The sequence below is a fragment of the Salmo salar genome, chromosome ssa10 (genome assembly GCF_905237065.1).
Source record: "Salmo salar chromosome ssa10, Ssal_v3.1, whole genome shotgun sequence".
Lineage (NCBI taxonomy): Eukaryota > Metazoa > Chordata > Actinopteri > Salmoniformes > Salmonidae > Salmo > Salmo salar.
In genome coordinates this window covers 37,762,994-37,782,402 of record NC_059451.1, presented here as the reverse complement: position 1 = coordinate 37,782,402, position 19,409 = coordinate 37,762,994, and the positions used below count along the sequence as shown (strand labels likewise).

Here is a 19,409-nt window from a genome sequence, read left to right as displayed (position 1 = left end):
GAACAGGCCAATCACTGCAGGTATGCTATGCACAGCTGGACAGCATTGTTGTGGCTCCTTTGACTAAATAAGGTGATAGAGGATGGACCAATGGTTTGCTCTGAGCAGTTGTCATTGGTGCTTGGATCCAGGCCACCTTTCTGAGTTGTTCTGAGTCTGCTAGTTGGTTATAATGTTAAGATGAATGGCTGCCTGCACCTATTGTTGTAGGCACCATAGGCACAGAACACAGCAGTATTCCCCCTGAGGAGCCGCTGAGGTAATTACAGAGCTTAACTCAGTAAAATGTAATAGAAAACACTTATTGACATCTTTAAAGCTGGAATCCTTAGCGGTGAAACTGCCACATCCGTTTGTGATATTACAACAACAAATAAGTTACTACAAACAATGACCACTGTTTATTCCCCTCAGACATCATTGCACGCGTGGTAGAACAGCAGAATTTGTACTGCAATTGTTTAGCACAGTATGTGTTGACCGTGCAGAGACTCTGTACCTGAGCGGAGCTGTTTGATTCGCCCGTTGCTGCTGTTGATATCTACAGGGAGGAAGTCTTTGAACCAGGAGATCTCTGGGTCAGGGTTGCCACTGGCAGCACACAGCATGGTGGCTGTCCTGGTCTTCTCTACCACCTTCAGCTGGGGACCCATGTCTATGGTGGGGAACCCATGAGGGATCTGGTCCTCTGGAAAGACAGAGAAAGAGTTGTGATGAGTATATATATATGATATAAAAAGATGTACAATCTTCATTTGATCACCCTGTTGTTGCAGGAAATGCATACTTGTAGTGTATCCGTAGTTTAAAAAGGTTTTGTAATTTCCACTTTAAAATTCAGATTTGATATGCCCTAACAAACAATTTATCAACCTTTACAAAAATGTCCATTCATTATAATCCATACAATAATTCACATTGCCTGTTGCTGCAGGATTACTTTCCTGCTGTGAGAAACTGGTCAAATTAAGATCCTACACCTGTATTCTACAATGCCTATGGTATAAAAAGGTTGAGAAATACTGAGCTAAGGCACCAGTCATCCATTGAATGCACACGCACACGCGCACACACACGCACACACACACGCGCACACACACACACACACACACACACACACACACACACACACACACACACACACACACACACACACACACACACACACACACACACACACACACACACACAGCCTGTGACTCCTTCCATCACATCTTGAGATATGAGACCACCCCGGCAGTCAGGGTCTGTGCTCTCCTCGTTGATTGGCCTGTGCATCCCACAACCTTGAGCTGTGGTGAGGTGGTCACCTTTAAAACGCTGTGAAATCCAGCCCTAATGTAAATATCGCTAGGCCAAGGCGGGACTAATCCACCTACGGAATTTCTCGTCATGGATCTGTGGAGAGTGTGAGACGCAATTTCACTCAGGCCGAATTGCATTCAGATAGAGAGAGGGCCCTGCCTGCCCTGCTCCGACTATCTGCAGGGGTAAGTGTGGTCAAAAGCCAGACTGCCAAATTACGGATGAAAATGTAATCAAATCAATCCCTGAAATCCCATTCCATGCTTCCCTTCTTTTCCATCGTGTGTGGAGAGGGGAAAGATACCCCATCTCCAGGTGCTCTAGAAAGCAAGGAAATACATTGGAAGGACCTTGAAATAATTGATCCCAGAAAACTAGTGAAGACAGGACCAGAATCTGTACCAGGCTTGATGTTTTTATCTCAACCTGTTTGATTTGCCTGTTGCTGCTGTTGAAATAAAAACATTACTTGTTCAGAAACAGTATTGTCAATTGAATCCTGTCCCTTTGCCAAGTCTGGTTCTCTGTGTCACAGGTACAGTAATGAACAGTCTTCAACGGGACAAGCTAGAGTACATTAGAGAACAACACTTGCTGGATCAGTGACACTGCAAAAGACATCTGCGACCGCGACGGACAGCAGCCAAGCCTGTATTGATGAGTAAGGTGATGTGACAACGCTACTTATGTCCCAAATCGTACCCTATTCCCTATAGTGCAGTAAAGGCCCTGGTCAAAAGTAGTGCACTATAAAGGGAAAATGGTACCATTAGGGACGCAGAACAATATGTGCCGTTAGCCTTGTCTGACAGTAACCGGACAACGTGAGCGATGGAGACATTTGTGATTCTGTCAATGACAGGTACTACAGAGGAGAGAGTCACCCTTACAGAAAAAACATATGAATTTCACATTTAAACATGTCAAATGTGATCTTATGTGAAGCTAATGTGATAACAGTTAACAACATGTAAAGCAACATATGATAACATGAAACTAAATATGAAAATGTGATTGCATGTGAAGTGTTCCAGTGTTTTTTTCTGTATGGGCAACAGCAGGGAGTGTAGAAGGGTCATTTATTAGGATAAGGGTGTCTATTGGTACAGAAACCCAATCATTCTCTTTGGCACCATGAGGAGACAGATGTGTACTGTAAAGGGAATATGGTTTCTTTGGGATGCATCCAGACTTGTTGATATTCACTGTGAACAAAAGCATCACACTCACAGATTCAGTGAAGTGCAGATACAGTGAGGGAAAAAAGTATTTGATCCCCTGCTGATTTTGTACGTTTGCCCACTGACAAAGAAATGATCAGTCTATAATTTTAATGGTAGGTTTATTTGAACAGTGAGAGACAGAATAACAACAAAAAAATCCAGAAAAACGCATGTCAAAAATGTTATAAATTGATTTGCATTTTAATGAGGGAAATAAGTATTTCACCCCCTCTCAATCAGAAAGATTTCTGGCTCCCAGGTGTCTTTTATACAGGTAACGAGCTGAGATTAGGAGCACACTCTTAAAGGGAGTGCTCCTAATCTCAGTTTGTTACCTGTATAAAAGACACCTGTCCACAGAAGCAATCAATCAATCAGATTCCAAACTCTCCACCATGGCCAAGACCAAAGAGCTCTCCAAGGATGTCAGGGACAAGTTTGTAGACCTACACAAGGCTGGAATGGGCTACAAGACCATCGCCAAGCAGCTTGGTGAGAAGGTGACAACAGTTGGTGCGATTATTCGCAAATGGAAGAAACACAAAAGAACTGTCAATCTCCCTCGGCCTGGGGCTCCATGCAAGATCTCACCTCGTGGAGTTGCAATGATCATGAGAACGGTGAGGAATCAGCCCAGAACTACACGGGAGGATCTTGTCAATGATCTCAAGGCAGCTTGGACCATAATCACCAAGAAAACAATTGGTAACACACTACGCTGTGAAGGACTGAAATCCTGCAGCACCCGCAAGGTCCCCCTGCTCAAGAAAGCACATATACATGCCCGTCTGAAGTTTGCCAATGAACATCTGAATGATTCAGAGGACAACTGGGTGAAAGTGTTGTGGTCAGATGAGACCAAAATGGAGCTCTTTGGCATCAACTCAACTCGCCGTGTTTGGAGGAGGAGGAATGCTGCCTATGACCCCAAGAACACCATCCCCACCATCAAACATGGAGGTGGAAACATTATGCTTTGGGGGTGTTTTTCTGCTAAGGGGACAGGACAACTTTACCGCATCAAAGGGACGATGAACGGGGCCATGTACCATCAAATCTTGGGTGAGAACCTCCTTCCCTCAGCCAGGGCATTGAAAATGGGTCGTGGATGGGTATTCCAGCATGACAATGACCCAAAACACACGGCCAAGGCAACAAAGGAGTGGCTCAAGAAGAAGCACATTAAGGTCCTGGAGTGGCCTAGCCAGTCTCCAGACCTTAATCCCATAGAAAATCTGTGGAGGGAGCTGAAGGTTAGAGTTGCCAAACGTCAGCCTCGAAACCTTAATGACTTGGAGAAGATCTGCAAAGAGGAGTGGGACAAAATCCCTCCAGAGATGTGTGCAAACCTGGTGGCCAACTACAAGAAACGTCTGACCTCTGTGATCGCCAACAAGGGTTTTGCCACCAAGTACTAAGCCATGTTTTGCAGAGGGGTCAAATACTTATTTCCCTCATTAAAATGCAAATCAATTTATAACATTTTTGACATGCGTTTTTCTGGATTTTTTTGTTTTTATTCTGTCTCTCACTGTTCAAATAAACCTACCATTAAAATTATAGACTGATCATTTCTTTGTCAGTGGGCAAACTTACAAAATCAGCAGGGGATCAAATACTTTTTCCCTCACTGTATGCTTGTGCAGTACTAGTGACATAACCAACATCGAGACAATCTATTCAGGAGCAGATGTTTAATACTCATGATCTATGCATGATTCTGTAAGATCTTTCACCATAATGTGAGAAAATGTCCAAAAGATGTGCTGTACCATCTGAGGACAATAAGCACGTCCCAAATGGCATCCTATTTCCTTTATAGTGCACTACTTTTTACTAGAACCCTAGGGGCCCTGGTCAAAGGTAGTGCACTATAAAAGGAACCGATTGGCATTTAGGACGCACACAATGACGCAAATGTCTGGCTCCGAGAGAGTTGGAAGAGTACAGAAGAGTACAGTGAGACACTGGGAAATCCTTTAATTAAGAGCTTAAGACTGGCTGTGAAAGGGAGGGAGGATCCAGTGGAGACAGAGAGAAATAACCCAGAGGAATCTGAGGAGGAGTTGGCTAGTTGGGCTGTTAAGCAGGTTGGCTGGCTGGCAGGTGGGCTGGCTTTGGGAAACACTGAGCCTGTCAAAATAACCCAGGGGACTGAAGAAAGGGGTTGACTGGGCGGCTGGCTGGTTGGGATTGCGGCCTGGGCAGCTGGCTGGCTGACTGACTGGCTGGCTGGCTGATTGTCCCTGGGAAACACCTAGCCTATCAGTGCTGCTCCCTCGCTGGGCTCTGAGGCTCTGACTGGGGCAAGAACAGCCTCTTCTCTCCATCCTCATATAATAAGAGTTGGAGCTTAACATTTGTTGTCATCTCTATTCACACTGTGGAGGAAGTGCATTGTCATCTGGCGAGGATGCCGTGAGGAACAGTTCGCCCATTCGCGTCTTTGTCTGTTCAGTGTCACATTAAGAGATGGCAGACTGTAATAGTACCCCAAGGGAAGGTGGGGACGTTCCCATAAAAAACCTACAAGGGGACCATCTTATAAGTCTCTCTCCTGTCTCTCTCTCTCCTGTCTCTCTCTCTCCTGTCTCTCTCTCTCCTGTCTCTCCTGTCTCTCTTGTCTCTCTCTCTCCTGTCTCTCTCTCTCTCTCCTGTCTTTCCTGTCTCTCTCTCTCTCTCTCTCTCTCTCTCTCTCGTCTCTCCCTCTCCTGTCTCTCTCTCTCTTCTGTCTCTCTCTCTCCTGTCTCTCTCTCCTGTCTCTCTCTCTCCTGTCTCTCCTCTCTCTCTCCTGTCTCTCTCTCTCCTCTCTCTCTCTCTCTCTCTCCTGTCTCTCTCTCCCCTGTCTCTCTCTCTCTTGTCTCTCTCTCTCATCCCTCTCTCTCTTTCTCTCTCTCGTCTCTCTCTCTCCTGTTTCTCTCTCTCTCTCTCTTCTGTCTCTCTCTTTCCTGTCTCTCTCTCCATCTTTCCTGTCTCTTCTGTCTCTCTCTCTCTCCTATCTCTCTCTCTCTCTCTCTCCCTCTCCTGTCTCTCTTGTCTCTCTCTCCTGTCTCTCTCCTGTTTCTCCTGTCTCTCTCTTCTGTCTCTCTCTTCTGTCTCTCCCTCTCCTGTCTCTCTCTCTCTTCTGTCTCTCTCTCTCCTGTCTCTCTCTCCTGTCTCTCTCTCCTGTGTCTCTCTCTCTCCTGTCTCTCTCTCTCCTGTCTCTCCTCTCTCTCTCCTGTCTCTCCTCTCTCTCTCTCTCCTGTCTCTCTCTCCCCTGTCTCTCTCTCTCTCTCTCTCTTGTCTCTCTCTCTCGTCCCTCTCTCTCTTTCTCTCTCTCTCGTCTCTCTCTCTCCTGTTTCTCTCTCTCTCTCTTCTGTCTCTCTCTTTCCTGTCTCTCTCTCCATCCTCTCTCCATCTTTCCTGTCTCTTCTGTCTCTCTCTCTCTCTCTCTCTCTCTCTCTCTCTCCCTCTCCTGTCTCTCTTGTCTCTCTCTCCTGTCTCTCTCCTGTTTCTCCTGTCGCTCTCTTCTGTCTCTCTCTTCTGTCTCTCTCTCCTGTCTCTCTCTCCTGTCTCTCTCTCATGCTGACTCTCTCTTGTCTTGGCAAGTGTCACTCTCCCAAGAGCAGCCAAGTGAATTCCTTCTCTTTTAGAGCCCTTAGTTTGTCGATTCTGAATGGTCTGTGACAAACTATGCTATATTTCTAAAAAAGAAAGGGAGTGAAGAAAACACTTGAGTTATCCAGTAATTATATAACCTCCATCAGGTCTCAGATGACAGTCACGGCTAACAACTACCAGGATTGCATTAGTAGCACTCTCTACCACAAAGGAATGGCAGACCTGTTGTTGCTCATGGAAGTGTTGTATTTTCCTGTCAGCTTGACACTGGATATGAATGCCTGAGATATGTTACTATCATAAATGGTATGTTCACTAATAGCTACCCAGTAATGTATTTCTAAGGAGGAAAATCACCATAGCCTAGTTAAAGCAGACTGAAAGCTGTGCTTACAAGTGAAACAATAGTGAGTACAGCATTAACCAGGCTAGGATTACATATTCTTTGGAAAAGGTACCCCACCTAATCTACCCACTATCTTGGAAGGAATTCTTCAAATTGAGGATTGTAGTTTCCCACCCAGCTAATCTCTCTATAGAAAGAGAGCTGCCATTGTGAAGCAGCTGATAGTCTGTCAGTCAGAAGCTATTTACACACACGAGTGATGGTGTACAGACATGTCCTGTCTGTCTGCCCCTGTCACTCAACCTGCTTTGTCCCAAATGGCACCCTATTCCCTATTTAGTGGACTATTTTTGACCTGGGCCCATAGGGGTCTGGTTAAAAGTAGTGCACTATATAAGGAATAGGGGGCCATTTGGGATGGAGCCAAACTGCTGTCAACTTGCCCTCCCTCATCTCTTTATCAATAGGGGAGGGTAACCAAAACTTCTTAGCATGCCATTGTAAATGACTTAACTGTCAATTCCCATTCCTGTTGTCTTGCCATCTCTGTCTCTGCTCCCACTCCATACCTGGGAGAGAGAGAAGGATTTCACATGCCTCAGCATGTAATCCCATAGGTTCCTTTACTCCCATCGTCTTAAGGGAATACTGACTGTCTGCTTTGCAGGAAAACAAATATGCCAAATGGTAAACAATATTTAATGGAACAGCTTAACTTTAGTATTTGAACAGTATAACAGTATAAAGTAGAACCATGATGGACAGTAACTGTCTACTGTGTGGCAGATACTACCTTGTCATCCCAAACGAGACACGCCAGCGACACTCCCCAAACTGCCAGAAAATGCCACCCTTGTCACTGCCCCCTGACCCACAGCCATGTTGAGTCAGGTGAGGGCTGGTTGGTTGGTTAAAAACTATCTGAGAGAGAGAGAGGCAGCGTCTGAAATGGCACCCTATTCTCTAGATTGAGTACTATGTTTTCTGACCAAACCCACTGGACCAGCCAAAGTCTGACCTAAGTGTAACGGCTGGTGGTTGAGCCGTGATGCCCAGGGCATGTTGCGAGAGAGGAGCAGAGCCTCTCCACACTGAGACTATTGTTCTCTACAGTAATGCTATGACAAGGTGTTTGGCACCAGCTACAGCCACACATTCCTCATGTAATGCACCAGCCTGCTTAGTACAGAGCACACAGAAACACGATCAGCCCAGATGAAGACAGGCCGGGGGGATGGAGGAGGGATTTGGACGGGGGTTGGGGTGGAGGATGGTAAAGACACACAGGGCTACAGGAGATGTACATGTATGAGGCTGAGTGTCTAAAGAGGCCTCTGCCATCCTAGTTACAGTATGAGAATAGAGAAACATGATCGGTCTAGATAAAGACAGCATGAATGGAGGGGAGAAGGGGAGAGCAGGAGTGTGGATAGAGGGCACAAGTAGGAGGGGGGGAGGGCACAGCTAGGGAGGAGGAGGGGGAGAGGGCACAGGTAGGGAGGAGGAGGAGGGGGAGAGGGCACAGGTAGGGAGGAAGAGGGGGGAGAGGGCACAGGTAGGGAGAAGGAGGAGGGGGGAGAGGGCACAGGTAGGGAGAAGGAGGAGGGGGAGAGGGGCACAGGTAGGGAGGAGGAGGAGGGGGGGAGAGGGCACAAGTAGGGAGGAGGAGGAGGGGGAGAGGGCACAGGTAGGAGGGAAGAGGGGGAGAGGGCACAGGTGGGAGAGGAGGAGGGGGAGAGGGCACAGGTAGGGAGGAGGAGGAGCGGGGAGAGGGCACAAGTAGGGAGGAGGAGGGAGGGAGAGGGCACAGGTAGGGAGGAGGAGGAGGGGGGAGAGGGCACAAGTAGGGAGGAGGAGGGGGAGATGGCACAGGTGGGAGGAGGAGGGGAAGAGGGCACAGGTGGGAGGAGGAGGGGGAGAGGGCACAGGTAGGGAGGAGGAGGAGGGGGAGAGGGCACAAGTAGGGAGGAGGAGGGAGGGAGAGGGGCACAGGTAGGGAGGAGGAGGGAGGAGAGGGCACAGGTAGGGAGGAGGAGGGGGAGAGGGCACAGGTAGGGAGGAGGAGGAGGGGGGAGAGGGCACAAGTAGGGAGGAGGAGGGAGGGAGAGGGCACAGGTAGGGAGGAGGAGGGGTGGAGGGCAGAGGTAGGGAGGAGGAGGGAGGAGAGGGCACAGGTAGGGAGGAGGTGGGGGAGAGGGCACAGGTAGGGAGAAGGAGGAGGGGGAGAGGGCACAGGTAGGGAGGAGGAGGGGGAGAGGGCACAGGTAGGGAGGAGGTGGTGGGGAGAGGGCACAGGTATGGAGGAGGAGGGGTGGAGGGCAGAGGTAGGGAGGAGGAGGGGGAGAGGGCACAGGTAGGGGAGGAGGAGGAGGGAGGAGAGGGCACAGGTAGGGAGGAAGAGGAGGGGGGAGAGGGCACAGGTAGGGGAGGAGGAGGGGTGGAGGGCAGAGGTAGGGAGGAGGAGGGGGAGAGGGCACAGGTAGGGAGGAGGAGGAGGGAGGAGAGGGCACAGGTAGGGAGGAAGAGGAGGGGGGAGAGGGCACAGGTAGGGAGGAAGAGGAGGGGGGAGAGGGCACAGGTAGGGAGGAAGAGGAGGGGGGAGAGGGCACAGGTAGGGAGGCCCAGTATTTTACACATTCTGGGACAATAAAGATATTGACAGATTGAAGAGACCTCTGTCTGCATTCACCTAGCTAGGCATTGAGGGACATAGTAAGTACGTAGGTCTTTGTATAGGTGTTTAAGGAAGATGTATGATGCCCAGATCATGTACAGGATGCTCAGAGCTCTTTGATAGGCCCTGTGGGCAGACATGGTGATGCCAGTGTGTATCCCTGTCCTCCCTGATGGCTACTGCTCCTTAATGACCTATTCTGAGTGCTCAGAAATAAAAAGTGCACTGGTGATGGGTGGCCAGAGAGAATGAAAGAGAGGGGAGAGGGTGGGCTGGTTGTGAGTCATACTGTAATGTCTGAAAGACACATGTCAGGTTTAAGTTAAGATGAGTTTGGTTTGTGCGTGTCTGGCACAGAAAAGCACCTGCCACCACATGGACCCATCTTTAAGCAGCAGCTCTCGTGGTGCTGTTTACATGTTGGGAAATGAGCCAGGAGCCAGCCAGCCATGCTCCGTCCAAGACAGACAGAGAGAGAATTCCCCTGATAATGAGCTCTGAGTTGTTGTGCTGCCAAATAAATATAGAATTACAGAATCACAGAACATTGACTTGAATGAGAATGTACATTCTAGTAATTATATTTCTATGGCTGCTGCTCTCTGGGCTACTGCAGGCAGATGGGACCTCTCTACTGAGTGTCTATAAGGGCTGACAGGTCGCTCAGACGATCCCAGATGGGTATAATTTGCCACTCAGGACAGGTTGCTCAGACGATCCCAGATACCAGATGGGTATCGGTTACCACTTAAGATTTTCCCAGAGAATATGTGGTTGAGGGGGGAATATTGGGGACATAAGAAGATGGTGGTGTGTATGACTGGAAAGTTTTACTGCCGAACAAGATTATCCTGTTACCATTCTGCAGTAGGTACAGTGCATTCAGAAAGTATTCAGACCCCTTCCCCTTTTCCACATTTTGTTACGTTACAGCCTTATTCTAATATGGATTAAATTAAAATTGTATTAAAATAAAAAAACTGGAATACCTTATAAGTATTCAGACCCTTTGCTATGAGACTCAAATTTGAGCTCAGGTGCATCCTGTTTCTATTGATCATCCTTGAGATGTTTCTACAACTTGATTGGAGTCCACCTGTGGTTAAATCAGTTGATTGGACATGATTTGGAAAGGCACACTCCCACAGTTGACAGTGCGTGTCAGAGCAAAAACCAAACCAAAGCTATTTTTAAAGCGGGAAAACACCATTATCAAAAGGGGCCGCAAATGTGATTATGCATGTAATGCTTTATTATAAAGGTGCAACATTATCTTCCCCAAACGTGCTGCTTATGTATGCCAGTTAGGCTCTAAACACCTTGTAAAGCGGATTAATGTGCTTCATTTTAAGAAGTTATTTGGCCACTTTAGTTGTGATACAAACCTTATTAAAACATATAGGCCTATGGGCTAGGCTACATGGGGTGTGCAACAATGATTAAAAAAAGTTGCAAAAGGCAGTTTCTTATGATGGTCATAATTCATGAGTGATAGGCTAATATTGTCACCCATCATTTCATTTTGTCTTTACATACACTAAATAATATATGTGTGAAATTTGTTTTGATTTAGAATGGACCATTATCATACACCTGTCTCGAATAAGGGACGGCGGGAAAAAATCTATGCACTTAAATACGAATGGAGGACGATTTTCCCATGGTTCATTTTCATCCCAGCCAGGTAGGCTATACTGCTGTTGTAAGGAGAAGCAATGTGCTTAATATTAGGAAAGTATGTGAAATAAATATAGTAGACCTAGCCTATAGAAAGCTGATGGGATCCTACTCTTTTTAAGAGAGGTCATCACTGGCACAATTGCATAACTTATACAAATGTTGCGCAACATGAGCTCATGGTCTCTCATGAAGTGTTTGATTAGATTTTTGATTACATTTGCATTGATGTCAGAGTGATTAGAGGGACAATAGAGTGCTGAGTACCAGGCAGTTAGCAAGTTTGGTAGGTTACTAATGACCATCAGCAGCATCAGAGCTTGGAGAAGCCTAATTACTGTGACTAAACGGTCATGTGGAATTTGACTGCCTTCATGACTTCGTGACCGCCGGTGTGACGGTAATATGGTCACCGCAACAGCCCTAGTGGTGGCAGCATCATGCTATGGGGATGGTTTTCAGCATCAGAGACTGAGAGACTAGTCAGGATCAAGGGAAAGATGAATGGAGCAAAGTACAGAGAGATCCTTGATGAAAACCTGCTCCAGAGCACTCAGTAACTCAGACTGCGGTGAAGATTCACCTTCCAGCAGGACAACGACACTAAGCACACAGCCAAGACAATACAGGAGTGGCTTTGGGACAAGTCTCTGAATGTCCTTGATTGGCCCAGCCAGAGCCCGGACTTGAACCCGATCAAACATCTCTGGAGAGATCTGAAAATAGCTGTGCAGCAACGCTCCCCATCCTACCTGACAGAGCTTGAGAGGATCTGCAGAGAAGAATCAGAGAAACTCCCCAAATACAGGTGTTGCCAAGCTTGTAGCGTCATACCGAAGAAGACTCAAGGCTGTAATCGCTACAAAAGGTGCTTCAACAATGTACTGAGTAAAGGGTCTGAATACTTATGTAAATGTGATATACGTTTTTTATTTACACATTTGCAAACATTTCTACAAATCTATTTTTGCTTTGTCATTATGGGGTATTGTGTGTAGCTTGATGAGGGAAAAAAACGATTTAATCAATTTTAGAATAAGGCTGTAACGTAACAAAAAGTCAAGGGGTCTGAATACTTTCCGAATGCACTGTATATACATGCACCATTCCCGCATGAATGCAAATCACAGAAGCAAAAAATATATATATGATTTACTTCAATAGTACATCGGTTGCACACATAACTGAGATATTAACAACAGCAATTGGGGATATGTTGACCACAATTCCGTTTGACTACATTTCCCATGGCAGTATTTTGGGGGCATATCCCCTATACCCACTTATCTAACAGTGAACCACCTAATTGAAGAGCGTGAAGCCCCTTTGTTAGCTTTAAAGCAGTGCCACTCTGGCCAGCTCTGGCCCCAGGCTAGCAGTGGTATAATTAATGACAAATCTGGTGTTCTGTGGCTCGGGAGCAGACGACGAGAGAGTGGTGGGCAGGGAGGTAGGGAGAGATTTAAAACAAAGAGAACACTCCTTTACCTTCCCCCTCGTGATATTTCCAGCAGCCCCCTCATTTTTCCTCCCTCCTCCCTCAATCCTCCCTCCCTCAACTCCACTTTAATCAAGGAGATGCCAGAGAACCCCAGGGGGAATTACATGCTCTTAATAAGATCTCCCTCTCTGGCAAATTAAAAGATCGCCAACGAGTCATTATGTCAGGGGCAGAGAGAAGGGGACAAGATGGTGATGGTGGGGGGAGAGGTGTATGTGTATGTGCTTGTGCGTGTGTGTGTGTGTGTGTGTGTGTGTGTGTGTGTGTGTGTGTGTGTGTGTGTGTGTGTGTGTGTGTGTGTGTGTGTGTGTGTGTGTGTGTGTGTGTGTGTGTGTGTGTGCGGTTACTCATTGAAGACAGTCAATAAGTGACAGGTGTACAGCCACAGAACTCAGATGAGAAAGGAAGTTCATCAAAGAGAGATATTGTGGAGGGGCAGGGAGAACATTCACACAGCCATTCACCAATAAAAAGCAACAAGCGCCTCCCACGTAGGCTGTGTACCTTTCTCTAATGGGAAGAGATTGATTCCAGTAGTAAAAGGAAAAGGCTTGTGAGAGCTCAGGCCACCCACTGCAACATGTCTTAGAGATGTGCTCTCTGACTCAGTCCCAAATGACATCCTGTTCCCTTTATAGTGCAATCCATTTGACCAGGGCTTATTACCTATTTCGTGCACTATATAGGGAATAGGTTGCCATTTGGGATGCAAGCAAGTATTTGGGATTCAGGCAGGAGCTCTGTAATCTAACACTCCATGGGATCAGTCCAACTCTGACAGACACTGACACACCGTTCCTCAACCTGTCCCGCAACATGTCCCTCAAATCACTACACCGTCAGGGCGTAATTGGGACTTGAGTGGGGGCGTGACACGGTGACTGATAACACCATGGTAACACCATGACTGTTGTCACAGCAATCGGAACCATGGTGACACTGAGTGTGTCCCAAATGGCACCCTATTACATATTTAGTGCACTACTTTAGAACAGGGCCCATATGACTCTGGTCAAAAGTAATGCATTATATAGGGAATAGGGTGCCATTTGGGACGAATGCCCTGTATTTTTTTTCAAGGAACTGTGAATAATAGGGCCTCACGCAGGTAGCTACTGAGAGGAATATAATTTCCTGTTGTCTTCCACAACCAAAGCCAGGCTTCCGAGATTCACTTGTTATCATCAAGGATAATTAGTTGGAGCAATGTATTTGCATTGCTAATTTCTTACTCTCCCACCTCTCTGTGTCTAAACATGCACGCACACACGCACGCGCACGCACGCTCGCACGCGCACGCACACACACACACACACACACACACACACACACACACACACACACACACACACACACACACACACACACACACACACACACACACACACACTTAAGCAACACAGCTCCTAATAAGCCTTTAATAGCTGCTGTTTGAACCGAAGCCTTTGAAGAGGACCCCTGAGGTTTAGGTTAGTCAGCAGAGTTTACTCATACAGTAGACTAGCACGTAATACTTTACACCCTGGACACATCTGCATAATTACTCATCACCTACTAGAGGTGTGTGTAATAGTGTGTGAATGTGTGTATTGTATGCTAATCATGTTATTGTGTATTGTGTGTGTGTGTGTGTGTGTGTGTGTGTGTGTGTGTGTGTGTGTGTGTGTGTGTGTGTGTGTGTGTGTGTGTGTGTGTGTGTGTGTGTGTGTGTGTGTGTGTGTGTGTGTGTGTGTGAGTGTCAGCACTTCAGTAGACCTTACAGAGTAGTGATGGCAAGTCAGACATAGGATTCTGGCTCAGTGTTGCGTGTTCAATCCCAGTAATAGGCATTTTATTTTTTTATTTTTTTACCCTGTCACAAACCCGAATGCCTAAACTTAACCTAACCATTTGTAATGAATGCCTAAACTTAACCTAACCATTTGTAATGAATGCCTAAACTTAACCTAACCATTTGTAATGAATGCCTAAACTTAACCTAACCATTTGGAATGAATGCCTAAACTTAACCTAACCATTTGGAATGAATGCCTAAACTTAACCTAACCATTTGGAATGAATGCCTAAACTTAACCTAACCATTTGGAATGAATGCCTAAACCTAACCTAACCATTTGGAATGAATGCCTAAACTTAACCTAACCATTTGGAATGAATGCCTAAACTTAACCTAACCATTTGTAATGAATGCCTAAACAACCTAACCATTCGCAATGAATGCCTAAACTTAACCTAACCATTTGGAATGAATGCCTAAACTTAACCTAACCATTTCTAATGAATGCCTAAACTTAACCTAACCATTTATAACGAATGCCTAAACTTAACCTAACCATTTGTAATGAATGCCTAAACTTAACCTAGCCATTTGGAATGAATGCCTAAACTTAACCTAACCATTCGTAATGAATGCCTAAACTTAACCTAACCATTTGGAATGAATGCCTAAACTTAACCTAACCATTTCTAATGAATGCCTAAACTTAACCTAACCATTTATAACGAATGCCTAAACTTAACCTAACCATTTGTAATGAATGCCTAAACTTAACCTAGCCATTTCTAATGAATGCCTAAACTTAACCTAACCATTTGGAATGAATGCCAAAAACTTAACCTAACCATTTGGAATGAATGCCTAAACTTAACCTAACCATTTGTAATGAATGCCTAAACTTAACCTAGCCATTTCTAATGAATGCCTAAACTTAACCTAACCATTTGGAATGAATGCCTAAACTTAACCTAACCATTTGGAATGAATGCCTAAACTTAACCGTGTAGTTGTTTTTGTTTTAACTCTATCCCAAACCTTAACTCTTAATTTACTCAATCCATTATTAATGTCTAAACTTAACCAGCCGCGAGGTGCCGGCACCAACAGTGGACCAACCCAGGGTGCAGCTGCGTAGTGATAGCAACCCAGGGTGTCCAAAACATCTTGAAATGTGACGTTTAGAGCAACTTTGAAATTTGACGTTTGGAGAAACGTGGACAAACGTTGGAATCTGAAGTAAAACTGGTAAAACCATGAGATCTTGTTGCCCACCCACCCACCTATCAATCCATCCCACACTATGTTATTTAAATAACCAACAGAAGAAAAATACAACGTTATGTGGGGGGAAAGCACTGAGATTATAGCTGCATCCCACATGGCACCCTATTCCCTGTCACACCCTGATCTGGTTCACCTATCCTTGTGATTGTCTCCACCACCTCCAGGTGTCGCTTATTATCCCTGGTGTATATATCCCTGTTTCCTGTCTCTCTGTGCAGGTTTGTCTTGTTTGCCAAGTCAACCAGCGGTCTTCCTTGCTCCTATTTTACCCAGTCTCTGTTTGTTTCTAGTCCTCCTGGTTTCAAGCCTTGCCTGTCCTGACTCCGTACCCGCCTGCCTGACCACTCTGCCTGTTCTGATTACCAGGCTGCCTATCCTCTTGTACTGTTTTGGACTCGGATCTGGTTTCTGACCCCTGCCTGGTCTGACCTCGAGACTGCCTATCGTCTGGTACTGTTTGGACTCTGACCTGGTTTATGAAGTCTCGCCTGTCCCCGACCTGCCTTTGCCTAGTCCCTTTGTTATAATAAATATCAGAGATCTACCATCTTCCTCCTGTGTCTGCATTTGGGTCTCACTTTGTGCCCTTATAGTACGAACTGGCCATGACAGACCCAGCAGACTTGGACCAGCTCCGTCACGTTGTCTTCCTGCAGGGAGCAGGGAGCCACCATTGGGAGGCATGAGGAGCTACTTCAGGACCTTCTGGAAGGGCTACATTCCCTGACGGAACGTCACGACCAAGGCGATAATGGAGCAAATCAGTGAATTAGCTCATAGGCAGCACGCCACATCTGAGACCTCCCAACCACCCAGTAACCTTCCTACTAGTGGTGGACTGGTTCAACCTTCCCCGGCTCCCCGAGAGCCCCGCTTACCTACTCCAGAACGTTATGCAGGCAATTCCGGTACCTGCCGGGCGTTCCTTTCCCAGTGCTCTCTCATCTTCGAACTCTAGCCCTCTTCATTCCCGTCGGACGATCAAGGATAGCGTATTTAATCACGCTTATGTCTGGAAGGGCACTCTCCTGGGCAACCGCTGTATGGGAGCAGCAATCTGCTGTGTGCCAGAGCTTGGAGGAATTCATGGCAGTATTGAGGAAGGTTTTTGATTCTGCCCGGGAGGGAGGCGGCTTGAAAACTACTGCAGGTACATCAGAACTCCCGTAGTGTGGCAGACTACGCAGTAGATTTTCGCACATGGGCAGCTGAGAGTTCCTGGAATCCGGAGGTTCTGTTCGACACCTTCCTCCATGGACTGTCGGAGGGGATAAAGGACGAGCTCGCAGCTCAGGAAATACCACTGGACCTCGATTCCCTTATTGCCCTTTCAATTAGGATTGATGGCCGCCAATGAGAACACCGGTATGAGAGGAGGTCGGGCCTCGGGAACACTCGTTCGTCTGATGGTGGCACTCATCCTAAGGAATCTGGAATTCCCCGAAGTGTGTATTTCCGATGAGAGCCGGAAACACCCGAGGTTCCCCGAGAATCATCAACAACGGGTGAGTTGGATACTCCTGAGCCTATGCAACTGGGAAGAGCTAGGTTATCGGTTGGGGAATGCTCACGTAGGCTGAGTTCAAACTGTTGTCTGTACTGTGGAGGGGCAGGACATTGTCGTGTCTTTGGCATCATTAAAATGAAGACTGTTAGTTTATCAAATCAATTCTCTGTAATTATTATTACGTGATTAACTAATCAGGTAAATGTAATTAACTAGGAAGTCCGGGGAACCAAGGAAAATATTCAGATGGCAAAGTTATAATTTTCCTAATATAACTTTCAGATATTTTAATATCTGATCAATTAGTCTTCTAATTAAAGAATTATTCTTTACCTCACGTTAGTCTCATTCCAAATGTCGTAAATTGTTGGTTATCTGCACGAACCCAGTCTTCACTATGAATCATCCATACATCAATTGACTCAATCATTTATTTATTAACTAACTAAATAATCACAGAAATGCACACACAAACAAACAAAGTAGATATGGTTACAAGGAAATGATAGGGGATTTGCCCTAGTGGGCTAAACCGGCATGGCGGCTTGGTAGACAAAGGGACTGAGAAGGGCGCGAAAGACAAGAGTCACTACACAGTTGACAATTATAACAATTGAACTGCTACTCCTTTGCACATGAACGCTCACTCATTTGGGAATAATTGCAATCAATATATATATTTACGCTCAGTGTGTCGTCGTGATCTCTGTTGGAAAGTTTGTTTCTGTTGGAGAGTTTGTCTGCCCTCTCTCTCTCTTCCGTGGTGAGAATGGATAGTTCAGAGTCCCATTCAGAAATGTTGTTATAGAATAGATGTTTCGGCGGTTGTCGGCCCTTCGCATTCAATTGTATAGAATTTCTAGCTGCAGACTAGTAATTAGTATCAAAGATTTGCTCTTATTCTGTCGGATCGATAGTCTCAGAGTTTAACCAAGATTCAGCGATTTACTCAAACCTTAGCTCCCTCTGTGATGAGGTGCTGGTCTCTAACCTTAGCCCTCTCTTGGTAATCGAGGTAAGCTGGTCTGATAGGAAATCCTTCAGGTGGGGGTTATATTCGTAACAGGAGAAAGGGGCTGTCCCATGACGCCAGATCAATCTCTGTGCTCATGGGGCAGGCCAATGATTTAGTTAAACTCCAAAGGGAATTGGTTTCCTTCATTAAACAGTTTAAAATCACATTACATCATTTCACAAATAGTTTCATCTTTACTCATTAATTGTATACAACAATTAGATGCAAGCCTCACAACTGAGACTGTTGTATAAACAGAGTTATGGTAATGTAGCTGTATTGTCTCTCATGAGTTTCACAAAATTGTACAAAATGGACCAGTTCGTAGCTGGATTCTTCCCCGACCGTGTACACATTCTCCAAAACATGGAAATTGTTCAGTTCTCAAGTTCTGTGATGTGGAAGAGGTTCCTTTGTTCTCCTGTGAAACTCTCTCTCTCTATACTCTGGCCATGAGGACAGATACTCCTCTAGGAATTTATGACCTGCCTAACAGAGCCTGGGTGTAGGGGGAAGAGAGAGAGGAGGTGAGAGAGAGAGGGGGATTTTGCAGAGACAGGGGGTGGTGCTCGTTGTACCTAAAGAGGGCCACGTCATGACAACATTATATAGTTACCTGCCCTGTTAGGAAACCCTTGTCTCTGGTGGGTACAAGTACTCTGGTAAAACAGCCTGGAAGTTCCCTAATTCCCATCACCCGCACTCCTTTTTTTGTGCTTTTGCTTTGGGGAGACCAATCTAAGTCTCTCCGAGTGCTCATTGACTCTGGGGCTGATGAAAGTTTAATGGATGCTACTATTGTTTCTGAACTTGGTATTCCCACTCAACCTCTCTCTGTCCCCATGGATGCAAGGGCACTGGACTTCCGCTCAATTGGAAGAGTCACCCATAGTACAGTGCCCGTTCATATACGGGTTTCAGGAAACCACAGTGAGACCATACAGTTCCTCCTCATTGCATCTCCCCATGTTCCTGTTGTCTTGGGATTTTCCTGGCTCCAAAAACACAACCCTGTTATTGACTGGACCACAAGCTCCATCCTGGGTTAGAGCCCATTTTGCCATTCCCACTGTCTTAAAGCAGCACAGCCGTCCCCTAGACATCCTCCTCAGGGCATTAGAAAGGCTTTGGATGTCTCTGCCATTCCCACGGAATACCATGACCTCCTGGAAGTGTTCAGTAAGGCACGTGCTACTTCTCTTCCCCCACACCGTCCTTATGATTGTGCCATTGATCTCCTCCCAGGCACCACACCACCTCGTCGTCGGCTATATTCTCTATCCGGGCCGGAGACCAAGGCCATGGAGGAATACATAGAGGAGTCTCTGGCTACTGGAGGCGTCCGTTCGTCTGCATCTCCTGCCGGAGAAGAAGGACAAGACCCTGCATCCGTGCATTGACAACCGGGGTCTGAATGACATTATGATTATGAATCGCTACCCCCTACCACTCCTCTCCTCAGCTTTTGAACACCTCCAGGGGGCCTACATGTTTTCCAAG

General features: G+C 46.3%; 1 protein-coding gene across 17 annotated transcripts in view; it reads right to left on the bottom strand.

Annotated features, from left to right (window-relative positions):
• ptprfa (protein tyrosine phosphatase receptor type Fa) overlaps nt 1–19,409 on the bottom strand; it is a 370,993-nt gene that overhangs the window by 140,338 nt on the left and 211,246 nt on the right. For all 17 annotated transcript variants that reach the window (XM_045687724.1, XM_045687725.1, XM_045687723.1 and 14 more), the window contains one exon: nt 500–688. In XM_045687724.1, the coding sequence (XP_045543680.1) occupies nt 500–688 (189 nt within the window). The remainder of the gene's footprint in view (nt 1–499; nt 689–19,409) is intronic.